The sequence below is a fragment of the Microplitis demolitor genome, chromosome 1 (genome assembly GCF_026212275.2).
Source record: "Microplitis demolitor isolate Queensland-Clemson2020A chromosome 1, iyMicDemo2.1a, whole genome shotgun sequence".
Classification (NCBI taxonomy): Eukaryota; Metazoa; Arthropoda; class Insecta; order Hymenoptera; family Braconidae; genus Microplitis; species Microplitis demolitor.
In genome coordinates, this window is record NC_068545.1 from 19,783,403 (window position 1) to 19,801,855 (window position 18,453).

An 18,453-nucleotide genomic window follows, 5' to 3' on the forward strand; every position below is an offset into this window, starting at 1 on the left:
GGTGTCATCTATTGCCACGATTTGAATGCAACTCACTGCAGGTGTCTGACATCATCTCTCTGACAAGCAACTTTTGCTATCAGGGCAAGATAACGAAACTGAAAAATCATTGAGAATAATTAAAAATAACGAGATTAATAAGAACACGAGCTAAAAACTGGGACAACTGAATTGGGTAATTGAAATTTCTGGCCTTGAAAATGTCAAAAACAATATGTGTGCTTTTAATTATTTTTTATTATTTAATCTGAAAGAATTACGAATTTTTAATTAATTTAATTAATGATATCGCACGTGCCTACGGAGTATTAAATCATAGATATAATGAGACTGACCTTGCAATTATATTGCGTATCAATATTTAGATAAATTAAAAATGATTGAATATTTGTTGTTTACTTAATTATTTTTTTCCTTATACACGATAAACTAATCGGAAAAAGAGTATATAAGAAGACGCCATTCACATTGTGCATCTAAAAGATAAATATACTTTCTGCTAGGGAACACTGATAATAATTGATCTCTTTCACAATAAGTTTCAGTCAATAGAGAAAAATGTTAGAGAAAGCTCATTGAGTATAAACGATTGAAATCGGAATTATTAGTATTCAATACAAATTTTTAAATCAATTATTCATTTTTCGTGTTAATTATTACCATTCTACTGTTAAAAATGGCAGTGATCACAAAATACTGGGTTCTAGACAGTTTGATTTTAGTATTTGGGTTTATAGTGGTTGCATATTTATATATGACACGAAAATTCAAATACTGGAAAAAACGTGGAGTGGCCGAAATAGAACCCACTGCGTTTATTGGAAATTTCGGCGACTGTTTGACGGCTAAAAAATGTGCTGGTGACTGGTTAAAGGACATGTATAACTGGAGTGCAGGTTTGCCTTACATGGGCTTTTATGTTTTTGACAGACCGTGTTTGTTAGTACGCGATCCTTCACTGATCAAGCAAATACTCGTAAAAGATTTCAATTACTTTAACAACAGATTTGTTAGCGCAAGTCCCCACGACCGTCTCGGTGACGCTAATTTATTTTTGATTAAAAATCCACAGTGGAAAATAGTGAGAACTAAACTTACGCCGATTTATACTTCGGGAAGATTGAAGAAGATGTTTGAATTAATGGATGCTGTTGGTAACGATTTTATTACGCTTATGGAGTCACTTGAGTTAGAAGGTAATTACTTATGAATTATATACTTTTTTGAATTTTAATAAGTTTAAATGTTATAGGCAGTGGAAAACAATTGGAATTAAAAGAATTGTGTGCAAGATTTACTACGGAGTTGATTGCATCAACGGCATTTGGTATTCGAGCGAATTGTCTCCATGATTCGAAAGCGGAATTTCGAGAAAAAGGACGGCAAATATTTGAGCCTTCGCTGTGGCGTAATTTTGAAATTACATCGTTATTTTTTGCACCACAATTAGTAAACTCTCTGAAGTTGGAATTCGTACCACGGGACAGTGCTAAATTTCTGCGCACTACATTGTGGGATGTTATAAATGAAAGAGAGCGATTGGGTGTCAAGAGAGGGGATTTGATTGATTTGTTGATCGAATTGCGAAACAATAAAACTGAAGTATTCAATAATGAATTTGGTAATTTTCCGATAAACTAAAATTGATATGATTATTTGTCTATTAGTGTGTTAATTAACATTGATTATAATTTTTCTGCTAAAGATTTTGATGGCGACAATTTGTTGGCTCAAGCTGTTGTATTTTTCAACGCCGGTTTCGAAACATCCTCATCAGCATTGAGCTTCACGTTGTATGAAATCGCACTGCAGCCAGAAATTCAGGATCGATTGCGCACCGAAATCATGAAGGGGCTTGAAGAAACAGATGGAAAAGTCACTTATGATTTGGTATGCGACTTTTATTTTATCAGTCATCGAATGGTTATCAAAATGTCTGTATATAATTTTAGGCGACCAGTTTGCCTTATCTGGATATGGTTATCTCCGAAACACTGCGGAAGTATCCTACTCTACCTGTACTAGATCGCGTTGCTAACGACAACTACAAAATTCCCGATTCAAATCTCGTTATAGAAAAGGGAACACCAATCATGATACCCGTGAGTGCTTTGCAGTACGATCCTGAGTATTTTCCTAATCCTGAAAAATACGATCCCGAGCGTTTTTCAGAGACCAATAAAAAAACAATTAAACCAAGTACTTACTTACCTTTTGGGGAAGGTCCACATAATTGCATAGGTAATTTATTTCATAAAATTTTTTATGCTCATAAAAAAAAAATTATTAATTTGATTGTAGGCATGCGCATTGGATTACTTCAAGTAAAAGTTGGTCTGCTAAAATTACTACCTAAATATGAATTTACTCCATGTGAAAAAACTTTAATACCCTTGCGACTGAGTCCGAAATCTTTATTTACAGTAGCTCACGGCGGTGTATTTTTAAATGTCAATAAAATATGATATCTCAATTGTCACTTTTTAAAATTAATAAAATTTACTATTCAACTATCCAACTGAACCCAACTTAAAAATATTACTCTAATCCCCGTCCAGTTTTTACTTTAATTTACTCTAATAACATTAATTATATGCAAGTCTAATAATTTATCATCAAAAGTTAATATAGTAAATAAAATAATTAATTTCTCAATCACTGTACTGAGCAATTAATGTAAATTACAAAACATATGGACGGCAAATATATAAACTCTTATCATAAACACAACAACAAAATTTTCCGTTAACATGCAGATAGTAAATAATTTTCCATACGTTACTATCAGATTTTTTGTGACGATAAAATACTCGTCGATTTACGTTACAGTATTTTGGTCCAATAAAGATAAGTATTACTTGCACTTCAGGTATGTGTATTGGATTTTTTTTTAATTTATAAAATATACGATTAAAGTGTATGTGACATAATAGCAATAATTATTATGATTCTTCATAACAGTTCTCTATTAAAAGATAAAATTTGAGTCTTAGCTGTTATTTGAATACTGATGTAAATAACACAATGTCTAGTGTTAGATAAACGAAAAGATTTTGACAAGTGGGACTTTGGCTATCTCAGCCACGAAATGACAATAATATAAACATTTACATTGTTCACTGTAATACTAGTACAGTTTTTTCACCTCTGACAGCTTAAACAGTTTTCCCATCGTTACAATTTCAGAGACAAAAATTTCCCGAGTTAATGAACGAAGTATTTAAAACATAATTTAGTTTTTTTATTTTGTATAAGATTTTTTATTAGACGGTAATTTTTTTGGTGAAAGTTTCAATTAAAGAATTAAATGTCTGGAAGATAGAGTCATGCAATTACATGTGATCTGAGACATTTCTTACTTTAATACCCTAGGTGTGTAATATACTGTTTGTGATGTCACGAGTACCCATTCTGTACCAGTTAAAATGTCAAATACTTGTACGGTACTGTAATAAAAGTAATTAAAAGTAATCACACAAATAATGGGTTATTCTCGAATGAAAAATTAATTAAGGTGCTATAAATAGCTGAGTGTTTTATAGTCAAGTAAAATGATTTATATAGTTGAGTTGATATTAAAAATATTCCATTAAAACTTTTCAATTAATTGTTCATTTTTGGTGTTAATTATGACTATTCTACTGTGAAAAATGGCCGTGATCACAAAATACTGGGTTCTAGACAGTTTGATTTTAGTATTTGGGTTTATAGTGGTTGCATATTTATATATGACACGAAAATTCAAATACTGGAAGAAACGTGGAGTGGCCGAAATAGAACCCACTGCGTTTATTGGAAATTTCGGCGACTGTTTGACGGCTAAAAAATGTGCTGGTGACTGGTTAAAGGACATGTATAACTGGAGTGCAGGTTTGCCTTACATGGGCTTTTATGTTTTTGACAGACCGTGTTTGTTAGTACGCGATCCTTCACTGATCAAGCAAATACTCGTAAAAGATTTCAATTACTTTAACAACAGATTTGTTAGCGCAAGTCCCCACGACCGTCTCGGTGACGCTAATTTATTTTTGATTAAAAATCCACAGTGGAAAATAGTGAGAACTAAACTTACGCCGATTTATACTTCAGGAAGATTGAAGAAGATGTTTGAATTAATAGATGCTGTTGGTAACGATTTTATTACGCTTATGGAGTCACTTGAGTTAGAAGGTAATTACTTATGAATTATATACTTTTTTGAATTTTAATAAGTTTAAATGTTATAGGCAGTGGAAAACAATTGGAATTAAAAGAATTGTGTGCAAGATTTACTACGGAGTTGATTGCATCAACGGCATTTGGTATTCGAGCGAATTGTCTCCATGATTCGAAAGCGGAATTTCGAGAAAAAGGACGGAAAATATTTGAGCCTTCGCTGTGGCGTAATTTTGAAATTACATCGTTATTTTTTGCACCACAATTAGTAAACTCTCTGAAGTTGGAATTCGTACCACGGGACAGTGCTAAATTTCTGCGCACTACATTGTGGGATGTTATAAATGAAAGAGAGCGATTGGGTGTCAAGAGAGGGGATTTGATTGATTTGTTGATCGAATTGCGAAACAATAAAACTGAAGTATTCAATAATGAATTTGGTAATTTTCCGATAAACTAAAATTGATATGATTATTTGTCTATTAGTGTGTTAATTAACATTGATTATAATTTGTCTGCTAAAGATTTTGATGGCGACAATTTGTTGGCTCAAGCTGTTGTATTTTTCAACGCCGGTTTCGAAACATCCTCATCAGCATTGAGCTTCACGTTGTATGAAATCGCATTGCAATCAGAAATTCAGAATCGATTGCGCGGCGAAATCATAAAGGGGCTTGAAGAGACAGATGGAAAAGTCACTTATGATTTGGTATGCGACTTTTATTTAATCAGTCATCGAATGGTTATCAAAATGTCTGTATATAATTTTAGGCGACCAGTTTGCCTTATCTGGATATGGTTATCTCCGAAACACTGCGGAAGTATCCTACTCTACCTGTATTAGATCGCGTGGCCAACGACAACTACAAAATTCCCGATTCAAATCTCGTTATAGAAAAGGGAACACCAATCATGATACCCGTGAGTGCTTTGCAGTACGATCCTGAGTATTTTCCTAATCCTGAAAAATACGATCCCGAGCGTTTTTCAGAGACCAATAAAAAAACAATTAAACCAAGTACTTACTTACCTTTTGGGGAAGGTCCACATAATTGCATAGGTAATTTATTTCATAAAATTTTTTATGCTCATAAAAAGAAAAATTAATTATTTGATTGTAGGTATGCGCATTGGATTACTTCAAGTAAAAGTTGGTCTGCTAAAATTATTACCTAAATATGAATTTACTCCTTGCAAGGAAACTATAATACCCATGCGGCTGAGTCCAAAATCTATAACGACAAATGCCGACGGCGGAGTATTTTTAAACGTCAAAAAATACAATAACTAAATAATAAATTTTAAAACCTAATAAAGTTGACAACTCAACTTTATCAAACTGTCGCAAGCAAAAATAAAAATTTGAATCCTCATCGTATCAATGTCGCCATAACTATAATTTAATTACATCACAATATAATTAATATCTGTCCTAGTCCGATGATTAAATAATGAAAATTGAGTGAGCTGAAGTAAGTTTATTAAATTAATAACGGCTGAGTAACTCATAAATATTATCTCCATTCGCCGGTAAACATCTCCCTTACTATACACGACAGATATTTTGGATCTAATTTGCATATTAACCCATCAAGCGATATCTTAGATACCTTTTAGCATATTTAATTATTTACTTGTAATTATGCTTCTACATGTACACATATCAAACACTACATACTTTCTACATCAACGTCTTCAGTACCGAACCCAACTTTTTTTTATTTTACCGAGCGCAAAATTTTCTTAATCCTAAAAAAAAAAAGAATCAATTTTTTAATTTAAATATTAAATTAAATTAATTGAAAAAAAAAAAAACAAAGGCATTTATTTGGTCATGGACACATAAATTACTGCATGTAAAACACAAACATTTTAATTATATATTCATATATTATATAATTAATTTTATACATTGATATTATTAATAAATATTTCATTACCACATTTATTTATAATAAATTTAATTATCAATTAATTGATTATTTAAATGCTTTACCGTTAACCTTTTAATTAATTATGATAATTATTTCTTAATAATTAATATTTAATAATTGTCGCTCGCCAGCGAGCAAACAAATTGTTCAATTATTTTTTTTTTAATAATAATAATCATTAATAATAATAATTAATAATTAATAATAATAATAATAATAATAATAATAATAATAATAATAATAAAATAATATTAATAATAAAATTAAAAATAATAATAATAAGTTAATATTCATATCCAATGGCATTAGTGCGTTTTTTTTTTATTAATATTTTTTTATTATAATAATTAATAATATATTTTACTTAATCATAATCATTAATATATATTTATAATATATTACCTTTAAATATTCACGAATAATAATATATTTAAATTGATTAATTAATAATTATTGATATCTTGCTCGTTAATAACGAGTCTAGACTACAATTATTTACATAATTAATTGTAATCTTAATTTATTTAATTTTTTTTTTTTTTTTTTTTTTTTTTATACTGAATTCAAAACAATAATTATGTTAATAATATATATAATTATGTTTTTCAATTCTTGTTCCTTAGAAATAACAAAAATAAAATAAATACGTGTCATAAATTTTTTTTAATTACTCGGTAAAGATTTTAGTATTTTATTATTTTTACATTACAATGCAGATCATTTACTTGGCAATATTACACTTTTAGTAATTATGTAAATAGATTATTTAATTGGCTTTTACTTATTAATTTATTCATTATTATAAATAATAATTTAGTACCAGTTTAAATTTATTGAAGAGGAAGATAAATAAATAATGAGAGATAGATCAGGCACAGATAGTGTTATTAGTGTTATTATAAATAGTTTGTTATTGTATAGTATAGTTACTTTAGATCTTCACTCGTTATATATTTAATTAATAAACACAATTATTATTTATCAATATAATTAACGAGTGAATTGGTCTAGGCCCGGTTAGTAAAGTTAATATGCATATGTTACTTTGTTTGTTTTAAAGTAAATTGAGAAAATTGGTCGTCAAGTTTGATATTTGTTTATTTTTATTCTATTAAATTACTAATTTTTTTTTTAATTATTTAAATTAATATGCAGTGGTAACAAAAAATATAAATGAAAAATCGGCAAATTAACTATTTATTTAAATTTAATAAATGCCCAATACATGGGATTTTATTGACAAATAATTATTAATAATAATAATATGTAGTAGTAATAAACAATAAGACTAGAGTTGAACAATACATGCGTTTAAATATCGCCGTATAGAAACACTGATGGAGTATAAAAATATAAACATCTAAAAATCAAATTGTGATAATAATTATTTATTTTAAAATAATAATAATATTAATAAATGTTTCTTTGCTTATTATTTTAAAAATAATAAATTTACAACTTATTTTATAAAAACATTTAAATAATAATAAAATTAATATTAATTATGATTAAAATAATAATAATTAAATAAAATTAAAATAAATTTTTTTTAAACACTAAATACTTATCGAAAAGACAATATAGGTCATTTTTATTAAAGATACTGAAGTTACTATGTCTGATAATTTTTGAATTTTTTAAAAAACTGTAAATTACAAAAAAAAAATACTTGAAAAAATTGCACCTATAGTTTTTTAAATTCTCTACTTGTGCATATTTTTAGTTTTTTTTTTTTGTCGAAATTTGTTCAAAGAAAAAATTCGAAAATCATCTGTTAACTTCAGAATCATTTTTTTATTGATACTGAAGTTAGCCGATAACTTTCGGATTTTTTAAAAACTATAAATTACAAAAAAAAAAATATTTGAAAAAAATTGCACCCATGGTTTTTAAATTTTCTACATGTGCATTTTATTATTTTTTTTTTTTTGTCATCGATTTGTTGAAAAAAAAATCCGAAAAATATCTGTTAATTTCAGGATCATTTTTTATTAATATATTTATTTATTTATTTATGTTTAATATATATCTTCTCTTTACGCATTTTTTCTTTTGATTAACCAACTATACATAAAAACATTTACATCGGAATAAAATAATGATAATTACAATAACAGTTACAATTATTAGTTCATTTAAACAAATGTGCTCAAGATAAATTTATTGAAATTATAATTATTATTATTTTTTTTTGTTACACATTGCACCGTCATTATTTTTTTTAATTCAGTAAACAATACTGCGGTTGAGAAGCACACATTTGTTTTTTTTTTTTTTTTTTTTTTTTTTATTTAAATTATTATTATAAGAGTATATTTATATTTATATATATTTTTTTATTAATTATCTGTTTGCCTATCTAGCTACTGCTTTAATCGATACATTGAGATAATGGATGTTATTATTATTATTATTTTTTATTATATACGTTTTTTTTTATGGCGATTTGGATTTTTTTTAAACTTAAATAATATTTAAATATTTATAATGACGATTATGTAAGATCGGACTACGATAAACAATAAATAAAATCTACAGCACTAACATCTCGCATTCGCGATTTCTAATTTCAAACATTTACTCCAATTGTTACACAAGACAATTTTTTTTTTATTTTTAAATATTCCCAAAGAAAAAATAATAAAATAATTATTCAGTACATATTTATTATTATCATATTTATTTGACTGAAGGATAAATCAGCTACTGATGGGTTATATATATTTTTTATAAATAATATTTATTTATTTTTTCTTTGCTTACGTTTATTTAAATAGCCCGCGATTAAATACTCCAGTGAAAATAAAATTTTAAATTTTAAAATAAAACAAAATGTTGTTTAGTCAAAATGTTTATAAATTAAAGCCACTGGTACTGAAAAAAAGGAGAGAGAGAGAAAGAGAGAGAAGACTTGTCTTGAATAATTTTGATCAATAAAATATTTGGAATAGCAAAACAATAAAATAATGGAAGCATTCCAATGATATTTGCTTCTACCCGTAAATTTACCGTCGGTTTAATAAATAAAAATAGTAGAGGACACTTTTATACCGCGATGAGAGAGGGAGAGACATTAATGGAGAGGATGAATAATAAAGTTTTTAAATTTGACCGGTGCAGCAGGACGAGTGCTGGGACCACCACTCAGTGAAATTCTGTAACCTCGCGGTTTTGTTTCTATCGAGCGCAACTACGTATCACTTGACCTCTTCATGAGTCGGGGAGTGTAGCTGATGTGACGTTGGACCAGCAATGTCACCGTGTCGTTTAGGACGAAAGCTCGCGGTCAGAGACGAGATCCAGCTGGGCGACTGCTGGTTGTTCTCGTTCAGGGACCCGCTGTTGCTTCTAGTGCCGTCGATGCTCATACCCGACTTGAATCTCGAGAAGAGACTGGGGGAAGATTTCTTGGTGCTAGACGGCGACGCGAACACGAAAGCCTTCTTGGTGGTCTTGGCGCACTCTTTGTAGAGCATCGAGTCAAGGCTCCCTGTGTGCTGCATCTCCTCAGACTTTTTATCCTCCAACGATCCCAGAAGCGCAACTTCATTCTGTTTTGTTATTTTTGATATATCCTCCATGCTCGCGGAGCTTCTGCGTATCTCAACTTTATCAATATCCTCATCAACAATAGAGGAACTGCCGGGATGGACAACAATGTCGGGCTTTGACTTTGTCACAGCTCCCGTTCTGACATTAATCTCACTAAAATTTATTTTTTTTTGCTCCTTAATGTCCTTTACACTGGATTTGGTAATCGACATTTTCCCTTCTGGATTTGAAAGATTTCTTTTGTGTTTAACAATCGAGCTATCACAGCTGCTGTCATGAGCCGGAAGGACTTCTAAAGACGCAGAGGGTCTTTTTTCTTTAGTAAATACCATTCTCCAGCTTTTAGTTCTCCCATCATGAGATTTACGTGTCTTCGGAAGCGTCATCGCCCGCTTGTCCATACTCGTAAGTGCAACAACTGTACTACCACTACCTCCACCTCCACCTCCACCGCTATTACTTGAGTCTTTGGTGCTTTTAGTCAAATTACAACGTTTACAAATTAATATAGAACTACTATTTGAAGACCCGCCGCCACCACCACTACCAACACCAACACTACCGCTGACAACAGAGTTGCTTTTGCTAAGTGTTTTAGTTACAACATGATGATGATGATGCTTGGATTTGGTTATCGGTGGATCCTTCGAGTCGAAGCTAATACTCAGACGATCTGTTAGATTACGCAGTCTTGACAAAAGTGACTTGTGATGATTATTTGACGAAGATGATTTGTCATCACAACAGCAACGTAAATTAGCATCTGTCATTACAACTAATTCTTTACGATTTATTCTACCACTACTGCTACAACTAGTATTGTTATCGTCGACGTCAATGCTCATACGTTTATTAGATTTATTATATTTTTCTAAAATGCTACTTTCAACAAAACCGTTTCCATTTTCTTCAGACAATTTACTGTCATCTTTATTAATACGCGCCTCAATACACAATATTTCATCCCTTTCAAACTCCTCGAGTATTCTCGTGTCGTCGCCTGATCTGGCGCTTACTGGGGAACTCATATCGCTGCTGAGATTCTCGCCGCGGCTCTTTCTACGCTCGCGTTCGTGATCCCTCACGGCTTTTGCCAGATCATGGTTGTGATAATCCAGTGAGGATTTGTCCCTACTGCCCTTTCTACTTCCGGGATAACTTTTACGACCTGTCGAGGAAGGCGCGACGTTTCCCTCGGTTGATATTTTGAACTTAAGTGTTTTTTCGCTTATTTCCACCTCGGTGGCAGTCTCCGGATCCGAGCTCTCGATATTTTCTAATTCCTCGAGCATCTGGTTGTCCGCTTCGTCTTCGATTGAACGGGAGCGCGATCTTATCGTACCCGCGGAACGCTTGGATCGCATGCTGTGAGAGGAAGTCGACTTTATTACGCTGGACGATCCGGTGTGAGATGAGGACATCGTTGACTCGCCGAGGTCGACGATACTTTTACGGTGGTGGCGCTCGTCTTTGGCAGCTTCATTAAGACGCCGGTAGTAGTCTAGGGCATATTTTACCGGTGACACGATTAGCTCCTGAAAAACGACAGGATATTTTCTTAGTAAATATTTTCATAGAAATTTATATGCTTGATAAATTAATATGAATTAAAAAAACTACTATCTTTTGAACAGAATCTAAGAGCAATTATTTTTAAAAAACTTTTTGTATAATAACTTTGGATTAATTAATTATTTAAAAATATTTAAAAAATTTTCTCAGATAATAAATTAATTTTTTCTCTAAACCCGCGATGAAATAGAGCTTAAAAAAAAGCTGATGGTATGTCAATTAAAAATTTCTATTCAAAAGCACAATCTCAACTTTATTATGATTAAAAAAATTTTTATTTTTAATTCCGGATTGGTCGCGCAAACTTTTTTATAACTAAAAACTTCTGATCAAGCTCAGAAAGTTCTTCGCTTCCGTCCCTCTAGTTATTATTTTTTTAGACTCTAAATATGTATGACTGCCATAAAAAATTCAAAGTGCGGCAAAGTAACCCCCCGTCAAAAATTTAAAAATAATTGTCTTAGACTTTCAAATTTTTGCAAGAAATTTTGGATGGTCTAAATTACCCCTTAAAGTCAATTTTGTCCTATGTCAGATTTTAAATTTTTTTTTTGACAAAACTATTTAATGTTTAAAAAAGAGTTAAAAAAAAAACAAAAAGTGTTTTAACGATAGATATTTTATAAAATAAAGATGTAGACAGATAATAAATATAATACCTGAAGTTCAGGAAATAGATCACCAAGAACTTCAAAGAGTGGAAGAAGAACAAGTCCAATAAAGCTGCATTGTGAAGATGGTTTAGTGACTTTGTCGCGATCCATAAAAGGTGTTACTGGCAGTCCCTCGAGTTTCTCTGCGTCTGATTGTTTAAAGAACTCTTGTAGCAATCGATCGAGCCAGGGCTCTGCCACATCCATTGGCCTTGCCTCATTACTAATGTCCGCGACTTTTATTAATATCATCGATAACTGAAATCGAAAATTAAATTTATAAATAAAACCCATCGCGCCATAAAAAAAAAAATATCCAGTAAAGTTTAATGACACGATAATATTACCAAGTTAATGTGCGCCCTGTTTTGATAATCGAATTCCTGAACAACGTCCGTGAATTGCCCGAGTATCTCGTTGTGTCTGGCCATATCAGTAGCAAGGATACATCTTATAATACCCTCCCGTACTGTACGAAACGTCGTGGCGTCAAGAGATGCGAGTATATTGCACTCAGGTGCTTCGAGGACACGGAATGCGACTGAGCAGTGGTGATTCTCTAGCGGCGAGATATCATTGTAACGCAACGCCAGTTCTGTACGTGCATTTATCTGATAGATGTTGTTGTATCCTGGATGGTCGAGGTCGTGGCAAATGCAGGAAACGATCAGTATCAGGACCTCGAGGTGGCCAATCTTCGAAGGGAGATCCACTGCCCATGCTATCGCGTACATCTATAGTTAATAACACACACACATTTTATTTAATCTTTACATTATATTTTATTTTTATTTATTGCTCATCATGTTCTTTTAAAAATTTATTTATTATTATTATTATTATTATTATTATTGAGAACGCTGATGGTAATGACGGTAGATTAAGATTAATAGTATTGATTTTACCATTTGCGCGACACAAAAGCAGTGCCTGAAGTTATGAAATGGCACCTCATTGTAATTATTGTAAACTTCATAGAGAAAATTTCTCAATGTCGGTAAGGGAATGTTGAATTTCTGTGGCAACTCCAACTCAACGAACATCGTTTGTAGCATCAACAAAAGCTCTTCATCTTCCCACTGTCGGGCGTCAAATGCCGGAGAACGGAGCCATTCACGGACACTTGATGATACTGATACATCACTGAAAATATATACATATATATATAAATACTGTTTTATAAAACTAATTAACCTCTATTTATGTACTTAACAGCTTATACTAATTGAAGTTATTGAATAAATTTTTCACGGTGAAAAAAAGTCGTAATACCTCTCATCTTAAGGAGAGTTTATAATAATTTTTTCCCCATAGGAATCCATAAAACAAAGTGGATTTATGTAAGAATCCATGTAAGAAACCATGGGTATCTGGAATCCCATGCAGGAATTTTACAGAGAAACTTGGATATATGGACTTCTTTCTGGGAAATTCATACAGGAATCTGGGTTTCTATGTCTATTGATATGAGTCTATGGAAAAAATTTTAGTCGCTACAACAGCAACTGTAGATGAGGTTACTGCAAGTTGGAGTAAAGAATCGCCAACTCCAACTTGAAATAACCTCAACCACACGTGTAGGAACACCAACTACAATCATCAATGTTTACTACAGTATTTAGTTGACAGTAGTGTATTCACGGAGAGAAAATTATGGTAACAGTTACAATATATATTATGGGAATGGTTCCCATACTGCATGGTAACCGTTTTTTTCCAAATGTTGATTATAGGAACGGCACCCATATATATTATGGTAATCATTTCTATAATTATGGGTATAATTTCCATATGGTATCGGAATAGTTCCTATGGAATCATGGTAATCGTTACCATGTTACTATGATAATGGTTACCATAATATTATAGTAATAATTCCCATACATTATGATAATCATTACCATAATATATAGGGCTTATTCCCATACACACTTAGGAACCATTACAATGTGGTTATAGGATCGGTTACTATTTGCTTATGGGAACTAATCCTATGAGTATGGTAATCATTACCATGATTCTTTCACATGCGATATGGGAACTGTTACCATAATGATATGAATTGTTTCCATACTTATGGAAACTTTCCCAGAAAGTATGGGTCTATATCCCATTATCCCAAGTAATCATTACCATAACGGTATGGGATGATATTTTATAAGCGTACTAGGAACAGTTACCATAATTTTCTCTCGTGTTCATTAATTTGAAGTGAATTTCACTGATTTTCACTGATTTTTAGAAGATACATATTGGAGTACCTGCTACTACACAGCTGCCCAATTTCAAAACACAGTAACTGACAAAAAAAAAATTTTTGAAATATGCAACTGGAACTAAAAATACTAAAAAGTCGATTTTTAAAAATTTGTCGCTTATTGTGTTTTGAAATTGGACAGCCGTACAATATTGTGGTTGGAAGAACCACTTTTTTCCATGTATATAAATCTATATTAAATTCCTATAGGAAACCATCCGAAAACGTCATGCGGGAACCCATATATGGATCTAGGCTAGATTCCCATATGGATTTTTTTGACAGGGATATTACTACCTAGATAAATATTACTATCCGAGAAGAGAATGGTTCATATATAAGTATGGTAATTATTCCCTATCGCAAGATGGTAATAGTTATTTTTTTTCAGGGTGTGGGGAATCAGCTTAAACAATCAATCGACTGTTTATTGTTTAATTTGTAGTTAACATAAATTCCAAGGTTGTAAAGATGATAAAGAGGACTCGAGATGGAGGCAGAGAAAGCGAAAAAAATAACCTAAGAAATGTGTAAGGCCGAGGATCTTACAATTACAACGCACGTTGATAATCACGTAATTGCTGGTCACATATGTATATAGATAATGTACGAAGCAGTTAAAGAAGAAATTGCTGGATAAACTTCAATATTACTTTTTGTTTGATGCTTCTTGTTCTTGGTCCGGCTCCTGTTTATTATTTTCTTTTCACAATTTAATTTTTTTTATAAAAGCGCGGTATTTATTACTGACGCGGATATTAGATTAATTTTTTTGGGTGATGGCGCCAGGAATCAGGATTCCAGTGTTTTTCATCGCCGTCATATCTCTTTAGTGTAATAAAGATAAATAAATCTGGACGGTAATATAATTATATGGATATAAATATACATATATGAAGAGAGTTAATGACGAGTAATAAATTGAGGAAGTGATGAAACTTGTAATTTATTTATAAGTAAAGGAATTTAATAAAAAATAAAAGGTGTAAACTTATTTATATTTATATCTATATATTTTTTTATTTTACAACACTTATGCTCGCGGAAATAAATCCATCTTTGTCAATAGATCCGGGTCGTGTCACAATAGTAACTCGCAATATTTTGTCGTCGATAATATCGCGACGAATAGACATGATGGAGATAGATAGAAGTAAAAAAAAATAAAAATACATATAAAAGTCTACGGAGTAGGAGCATCACAGACGGAAGCCATCCATTTGTGACAAGCGCTCGATGCATAACGAATTTTTATGATTGCTCGATACACACGTACGTTCGCTCTTTTCTACCCGTTTCTACTCTGCTGGTTTTTTTTTTAATTTTTTTCGTCTATTTCCCATCAATTCGTTTTTTTTGACGTTTTGTTTCTACGGTTCCATTTTTCCAATGCGGAATTTTTCATAATGCATCCTTGAGCACACTGAAAACCCAATCGGGTCGCACGTTTCTCACGTATTGTTGCATGTTAATAATAGAGATATCAATATAATTGATTACAGTGCGGGTGATGCTAAAATTATTTTTTCACTCAAGATCAAATCATTATACTCATGATTTTTCATTCACGTTCTAATAATCTTTTTCTCTATGGTCACATATATATTCCTTCATTCTTTTGCGCATATGATAGTACCAGTCTTTATTTTAATTGACAGACTGCAAATACATTAGTCAAAAAAAATCAATATTTATTAACATTTACATGCGATCACTTGCTACCTGTTCAATTTAATCAAACGCTAAATAAATATCAGAAACTTTCTGTCAAATCAACTATTTTTTATTTTAATGTTTTTTTTTTTTTTTTTTTTTTATGTTTGTTTGTTATTCGTACGTATTGAAAAGAGCTTTTACATGAATATTTCAAAAATATTCCAACACATTATTTTGTTGAATAGAAGGATTTTCAACATTGCAATAGAGATCAATATTTTCTCTGTGTAGTCGAAAAACCTTTATTTTTTTTTAATTATTTTTTTTTTTTTTTCATAACTTTGTTATTGATTTGAAAAAAAATATATGTATACGCAGAGAAATTTTTAGTAAAAATTACCAAAAAATATGACACTGTGAAGACATGTTGAAAATATATGAATTTTTTTCATGCACTGTAAAATATATATGAGCTACTCGATAGCATGTAAATGAAGTGTAACTTCGACTAACAACAAAGTCAAAATTTAGTTACTGGCTAGATGTGTACTGTATTAAATTTTATGGATAATTTTTAATCAAAAATTATCTGCGTTTATGAAAAAAAATTAGAAAAAAATTTAGTTGACAAAATTTTTTGAGTAATTTCAAATTAATAAAATTATAAGAGATAATTAATTAAAAATTCGTATTCTAATTCAAACAATAATTTAATTAATTCAATAACTCTAGGCAACTTTGGCCTGACAGAGTAATTTGGACACTCAGAAATATATTTGGGTTTTATTCTCACGATCTAATTGAGTATCTGCGGGTTCCAAACCTGTTGATTAGAGTGAATGCTCCACAAGTCGGGTATTTAACGCAGTAACTAAACTTTAAGTAGGTATATAAGTATAATTAAAGCGAATCAATTATCATTTTTATTTCACACCAGGCTGACATTAGTCGGATTAATTGTAATAAAGTTTGCGATGAATTTACTCGGGTGATGTAAATAATCGATACCTATTAATAATCTGCCGTAGTTTGTTCAATAATGGACTTTTAATATGGACATACGTGCAACTCGCGATCGAAAAAACTTTTATTACCATGATAAATTTTTTTCTGCAGGCAAATTGATTTATGACGTGACCAGAAATTTTCGATGAAAAAATTTTTATTGTCCCTTAATAAATTGATTGTATTTGATACTGAAAAAATTTACGTAAGCAAAGTTAATTGAATGATGTTAAAAAATGGGATGGAAATAAAAATAAAAAAAGTTAAATTGGTTACTTGAGTACGTGTATAGATATTTATCAATGTAGGTACACTCAAGTTTAGAGTGTAAATTAATATCACAATGTTCGATAGTGGAAACTGGAAGTGAAGTGGTTTGTGGGCGAAAATTCATGGCCACTTGACATAACAAGAGAGCAAGTATAGAAGGATCAGGAATTGTGTGCATGTGTAGGTGTACTTGGCCTACGCATGTTACGATACACGAGCACTTGTGGTGATCATCAGGATCCAATAATTAACCACTAATTAGCCTGCCAAATTTCAATGACAAACTAATTGTAAATTTACATTAACCAATAACTATTTATAACATTATATATATATATATATATATATATATATATATATATATATATATATATATATATATATATATATATATATATATATATATTAGGGGTAAAGCGGATGAACTAGAACCGGGTGGACAAAATGGATCCCCAAAAAATTTGGTAAATTTTTTTTTTCTCCAAATTATTTCTAACTGTCATTTACCACTCTTATGATTTTTGTACAAATTTAAATTTATTTCAATAATTTTTCAATTGACTCAATGTATTGTTAGTCATAAAACATACATACGTTTTTTTTTTTCTCTACAATTAAATTTTATATAAGTTATTTATCTTCACTTTAAATTATAATCCTGAAGTTAACAGACAATTAAAAATTTTCTGACTTTTTAACTTCCCGCTAAGAAAATTGAAAATTTTCAAAAGTTCAGGAAGTTATTGGTTTCGGTCCGATTTTCGAAAATCGAATTTCTAACAGATCTTGATGTTTTGAGGTTCTAGGAAACTATTCTGACTAATTTCAAAATGATGTCCGAGTATATATATATATGTATGTATGTACGTATGTATGTATGTATGTAAATATCTGTAACTTTTGAACCGATGAACCGATTTTGATCGTCAAGGTGTCATTCGACGCAGCTTGTTAATATCTAAAAGCTGAAAAAATTGAGCTTATTCGGTGCGGCTTGTTCAAAGATATTCCAAAAATAAACTTTTTTTCCAATAGCTTGTAATTGTACTCGATGGATTAATTCCAAAATCAACTGGGCTCTGGAGTTTGATAAGCCGCGTCGAATGTCACGAAAACAGCGAGAAGTTTTGGGGCTGGGCCGCAAGGTCAACTGACAGACCGATTTTTTTAAAAAAATAAAAACTAAAAATATGCACATGTAGAAAAATAAAACAATTTTAGGCGCGATTTTTTAAAATATTTTTTTTTGATAATTTCTCTTTTTAAAAAAAGTCAAAAAATTATTAGATGTTGACTAACTTCAGTATCAGAGAAATTCACTCCGGATTTTTTACAGTGTGCGATAAATAATAAAGAATAACTGTATATAAATATATATAATTTAAATGTATGAATGATA

The 18,453-nt window shown here is 30.7% G+C and overlaps 3 protein-coding genes across 11 annotated transcripts in view; 2 read left to right on the forward strand and 1 right to left on the reverse strand.

Moving 5' to 3' along the window:
- Positions 1-505: 505 nt before the first annotated feature.
- LOC128668919 (cytochrome P450 6k1-like) lies at positions 506-2,473 on the forward strand. Its single transcript, XM_053742724.1, has 5 exons — positions 506-1,196; positions 1,253-1,621; positions 1,706-1,890; positions 1,953-2,241; positions 2,302-2,473. Exons 1-5 carry the CDS (start codon positions 677-679, stop codon positions 2,463-2,465), a joined length of 1,527 nt encoding a protein of 508 aa, XP_053598699.1. The 5' UTR covers positions 506-676; the 3' UTR covers positions 2,466-2,473.
- A 1,175-nt stretch (positions 2,474-3,648) lies between these two features.
- LOC103573457 (cytochrome P450 6g2-like) lies at positions 3,649-5,446 on the forward strand. Its single transcript, NM_001365060.1, is given in 5 exon segments — positions 3,649-4,170; positions 4,227-4,595; positions 4,680-4,864; positions 4,927-5,215; positions 5,277-5,446. Coding segments are annotated over 5 exon segments (1,533 nt in total). The 5' UTR covers positions 3,649-3,650.
- A 2,217-nt stretch (positions 5,447-7,663) lies between these two features.
- LOC103573353 (uncharacterized) overlaps positions 7,664-18,453 on the reverse strand; it is an 85,001-nt gene continuing 74,211 nt past the window's right edge. For all 9 annotated transcript variants that reach the window (XM_008552393.2, XM_053737089.1, XM_053737106.1 and 6 more), the window contains 4 exons: positions 12,772-13,009; positions 12,214-12,600; positions 11,873-12,124; positions 7,664-11,176 (listed from right to left, as the gene is read on the reverse strand). In XM_008552393.2, the coding sequence (XP_008550615.1) occupies positions 9,287-11,176; positions 11,873-12,124; positions 12,214-12,600; positions 12,772-13,009 (2,767 nt within the window). In that variant the 3' untranslated portion in view covers positions 7,664-9,286. The remainder of the gene's footprint in view (positions 11,177-11,872; positions 12,125-12,213; positions 12,601-12,771; positions 13,010-18,453) is intronic.